Source organism: Triticum aestivum, chromosome 2B, assembly GCF_018294505.1.
Source record: "Triticum aestivum cultivar Chinese Spring chromosome 2B, IWGSC CS RefSeq v2.1, whole genome shotgun sequence".
Taxonomy (NCBI): Eukaryota; Viridiplantae; Streptophyta; class Magnoliopsida; order Poales; family Poaceae; genus Triticum; species Triticum aestivum.
In genome coordinates, this window is record NC_057798.1 from 719,719,971 (window position 1) to 719,725,015 (window position 5,045).

General features: G+C 44.9%; 1 protein-coding gene across 1 annotated transcript; it reads right to left on the minus strand.

The window, feature by feature from the left end:
• Nucleotides 1-2,395: 2,395 nt before the first annotated feature.
• On the minus strand, nucleotides 2,396-3,351 carry LOC123039481 (uncharacterized). The gene is made up of 2 exons (XM_044462630.1): nucleotides 3,025-3,351; nucleotides 2,396-2,938 (listed from the first exon to the last, which is right to left on the minus strand). The coding sequence occupies exons 1-2, from the start codon at nucleotides 3,349-3,351 to the stop codon at nucleotides 2,396-2,398; spliced, it is 870 nt and encodes a 289-aa protein (XP_044318565.1).
• Between the last annotated feature and the right edge of the window lie 1,694 nt (nucleotides 3,352-5,045).

The following is a 5,045-nucleotide window of genomic DNA, read 5'->3' on the forward strand; positions in this document are numbered from 1 at the left end:
AGGTTGTGACAGCAAAGATGATAGTTTGCCGTAAAGGTGGATTTGCCGAGAGTGACACTCGGCAAAGCAAACCAGGCATGTCATGTCTCCATTGACACTCGCTACTTTAGAAGAATTAGACTGCCTAGAAAGTGATTTTTCAGTTGCAGAAGCTGATGAGAACCGAAGGTTTCATCTTGGCTGCTTTGTATGTGCTGCATACGTGCGAGTAAGAAAATCAATGAGATATATATCGCATGCTTAGGGGAAAACTTAAAACGGTGCCCGGGCACATCTGCTCCCTCTCAGCAAAAAATTCAAAAAAAATACTAGAAAAATTTAAACAATTCCAAATTTTTTTGTGGTGGTAGATAATTTGACACGTGAGGTGCGCCCCAAAATTCAACTCATTTGGCTTTCTGAGCAGCTCTCGGCAAAAAAGACAAATCGGGTCAAAACAGTGCGTGAACAGTATACATTTTTACAGACCCTGATTTTGTCTTTTTTGCTGAGAGCTGCTCAGATGCTCAAATGAGTTGAATTTTGGGGCGCACCTCACGCGTCAAGTTATCTACCACCACAAAAAAAATTGGAATTTTTTGAATTTTTCTAATATTTTTTTTGAATTTTTTTCTAAGCGTGGGTGCAGATGAGCCCGGGTGCAGATTAGCCGCACTCATGCTTAGGCCCCGTTTGATAGCTCAACCTTTTCTAAGTATTATGAAAATACTATATAGTTTTCTAAAATACCATGGTTTTAATTACCGTGAGCTGTTTCGCAACAATAAGAAACTGTAGTATTGTCAAAACCGTGGTATTTTCTCTGCATTAAAAAAAGAACCCCAGACCTCTTTTTTTAAAACAGAGCACGCGAAGAAAACAAGACTCTTTGGTATCACCTTCAATTACCGTGCTTGTTCAATTTACGGTCAGCTAAATTTGTGCATGTTTGCAACTGCTATGAAACGGCTAGCTAGCCACTTTACGTCGTTGTAAACATGCACCAGCCAAACACTGTCACAATATTTTCAATACTACGAAATACTTTGATATGTCAAAACTGTGGTATCTGGTACCTATAGACAAAAATACTGCAGTTTTTCAATACTATAGTTTCTGCGGTACTTCGCTGTCAAACACAGCCTTAGTGTGTTCATAAGTTGGCAATGCTCATAGTTGCATTGCATTTGACTTTTTGTATTGGAAGGCCACAAGAGAAAAGACGAGACAACAGAAAAAAGACACACAATGTTCTAAAGGATGTAAGTTGCTGAACCTGTTCGTCAGCATTAGTACAGTACACATTACGTTCATGCTAGCAAGATCTACTATTAGGCGCTTAAATCATACTTCATGTTTATATTCTGTAAATTAAAATAATAACCTTGCTACAACAGGAAACAAACAAACATATAGGTACCTGAATTATCTTACAAAGCTATTAGCAAAGTAGTAGAAAAATCTTGAGCCCCTTCGAGTTCTTGCTTCGTTTTCCCTACGGCAATCAATCCCAGCCACCCAAATCTTCGCTGATGATTGCAAAAATTATGAACATGTGATTACATTAAGATAATCAAATGGACAAATATCTGATCAACCAAACAAATTTGGATGGACAGTTGCCCATTTAAATCCAACAACGGCATGTAAGATGTGTCGATTTTTTCCTCTCATGCCAAACAAAAACACCGAGCAGACAACATCAACATATAATCAAGGAATCCACGACACCAAGAGTTAAAGCATGAATCTACTGGGTCACAAGAGAGGTGGCACGAGAGGAAGGCTGCAACAAAGACAAGGACTGTGGCGGCGGCGACAACACCAGTGCACGGGTCTGCTGGGGCGGCAAACCTTCATCCGGCGGGCACTCTCCACCGGTGTCAGATGCGTGGTCGGTGAGGAGGCGTCGTGGCAGTGGCCAAGAGGCAGCAGCGACGCGTCGACCTCCTCCATGCGCCGGCAAGCTCCTGCTTGTCGCTGCCGTCAATGCTCCCAGCCGGCGGTGGGGAATAGTGATGTCCCACTCAATGGCCCCCAGCCGATGGAGAATGGGAGGGTCGGAGAGTTTCGGCCACCGCCGCGCACAAAGAAGTGGCGGAGCTGGCGCCGCCAAGGAAGGGCAGGGGGATCGGGGGAAGGATATGAGTGGCGGCTAGGTTTTACCCAACCCAGGTACACAACCCACGTTCCTATCGTCAGATGTAGTCGCTGTAAAACTCTCTCTTACGCACGGCACAAACATAGAAGCAACACCAAATTACCTGGCCCCACGCCTAGCAAGGTCCACCCACCATTGACTCATCTAACTGCAGCTAACGTGCAAAACAATGAACGGTTGACTAGGTGCCAGCGTAAGAATTATCGTACGGTGAAAAAATCGAGCGACCGACGAGCGCTAGCGCCTGCAATGCCTCTAGAACGGCGGGTAGTCTAGCGACCTATTAATCAGCCTCGCACTAGGCTCGTGAGTCTTGAAGGCAGAGAAAACATCACGATTTGTCTGATCCTTGAATAGTTGTGAAGCATAGAAATGAACATCACTCCCAGGTGCACCACCATCTGCTTCTACCATTGCCATCATTTCATGAATCTCTTCTCTTGCTAAAACTTGAGTCTCATCTCTCTTGTTCCTTGAATCAAAGAGGTCCACCATACGAACAAATGCCTCATTATTTGCATGCTCACTTGCCCACTTTTCATTCACCTTAGGACTTGGGGAATAAGGAGATGCCCTCTTCTTCCCACCCTTTGCATGATTCGCACGAGGTGTAACTTCAGTTTTGTCACTTTCACAACCAGACTCATCATCCAAATTGATTCGAGACGTAGAACCTTGATATGTGGGAATTGGCACTCTCGCATGCTCGTTTGTGGCACAACAAGAATCAAACTCCTCCTCCATTTTGTCCTCCTCCGCAAGTGGAGTATGCCGATACTTGGTAGCATGCGGACATGCCTGCAATGGAAAGCATGTATCCATGTTAAATGAAATGAAATGAAAGAAGCAACATAACTCGGTAAAATGACAAAACGAAAAGGCACCTTCAACTCCAATGCCAACCACTCATCCGTAGCAACAATGGTCTTTGTATAAGGATCTCGTCCGATGCCTGAAGCTTTTTGAAGCAATGTCTTCCATATGGCATAATTACTTCTACATGCATCCCACCGGTTTCTTAATTGTTGGTGCGAATAATTTCTCCCGGAGCGCTCATTAAACTTAGTAAGCAAATTAATTTGGCCTACATCGGACAAAGTGGTGTGTCCCGGAGCGCGGTTATTGGCTCGCACCTCCTCTACGCACACATCCTTATAAATGGAATGAGCCGCAGCATCCCAAATTGCTTTCGGACCCTTCACTTTTTCCATCTACAACATTCACATGTCAATGTTTTAATATATGCAATTTTTTTACAAAGGAGACATCAATCCATACCAACACAAAATTAACAGTAAGCAATCAATCATATAGAAGTACATTCCTTACAGATTTTCATACAATGTTTTTTGCTAAATTTCAGTACATGCCATCAATCACATGTTTGCATCATCCAAAGCAACATACAAATTAACTAACAAGAAACCATACAAGATTCCCCTACTTTGCCTCCTGTAGCTGCAGCAATACAATGAGGAATCATGAGGAAGAAGAGAGGCAGTGGAGGAGGAGCTCACCAGCTATCCTGGTCGGGCGGAGGCTGGGCGCGTCCTGCTGTCAGGCGAAGGGAAGGGAGGGCCGGGCGGGCGGGCGGAGGCCGGGCGCGTCCTGTTGCAGGGCGAGGATGACTGTCGGGGCGGGCGGGGAGGAGTCGAGGAGGGGCGGCCAGTCTGGGAGGAGTGAAGGAGAAGGGGCGGCCGGCCTGGGGCGGCGTCGTAGGGGCCTCCCGCCAGCGGATCTGATGACGCAGGGGCAGGGAGCTGGCTGGCGCGCGCCAAACCCTAGATTGATTTGGCTGGAGACGATATCCAGGCAATGATCATTATATAGGCATCACATCCAAGATTAGTAGACCGACGCCTGCCTGCATCTACTACTATTACTCCACACATCGACCGCTATCCAACATGCATCTAGTGTATTGAGTTCATGAGAAAATGGAGTAATGCAATAAGAACGATGACATGATGTAGATAAGATCCGTTTATCTATTGCGGCAGATATAGATCTCATCTTGTTATCCTTAGTAGCAACGGTACATGTGTGTCGATTCCCCTTCTGTCACTGGGATCAAGCACTGTAAGATCGAACCCACTACAAAGCACCTCTTCCCATTGCAAGATAAATAGATCAAGTTGGTCAAACAAAACCCAAATATTGGAGAAGAAATATGAGCTATAAGCAATCATGCATATAAGAGACCAAAGAAGACTCAAATAACTTTCATGGATAAAAACATAGATCTGATCATAAACTCAAAGTTCATCGGATCCCAACAAACACACCACCAAAAGACTTACATCATATGGATCTCCAAGAGACCATTGTATTGATAATCAAGAGAGAGAGAGAGAGAGGAAGCCATCTAGCTACTAACTACGGACCCGTAGGTCTACAAAGAACTACTCATGCATCATAGGAGAGGCACCAATGTAAGTGGTGAACCCCTCCATGATGGTGTCTAGATTGGATCTGGTGGTTTTGGACTCTGCGGCGGTTGGATCAATATTTCGTCGACTCCCCTAGGGTTTCTGGAATATTTGGGTATTTATAGAGCAAAGAGGCGGTTCGAGGGGCACCCGAGGTGGGCACAACCACCAGGGTGCGCCTGGGCCTCCTGGCGCACCCTGGTGGGTGCTACTCCCCTTGAGCAGCCCCTTAGGTGCTTCCTTGGCCCATTGGCTTTCTTCTGGCCCAAAAAAATCCTCCAGGAGTTGTGTTGCATTTGGACTCCGTTTGATATTGATTTCCTATGATGTAAGAAACATGCAGAAAACAGCAACTGGCACTAGGCACTATGTCAATAGGTTAGTACTAAAAAATGATATAAAATGACTACAAAGTGATTGTAAAACATCCAAGAATGATAATATAACAGCATGGAACAATCAAAAATTATAGATAC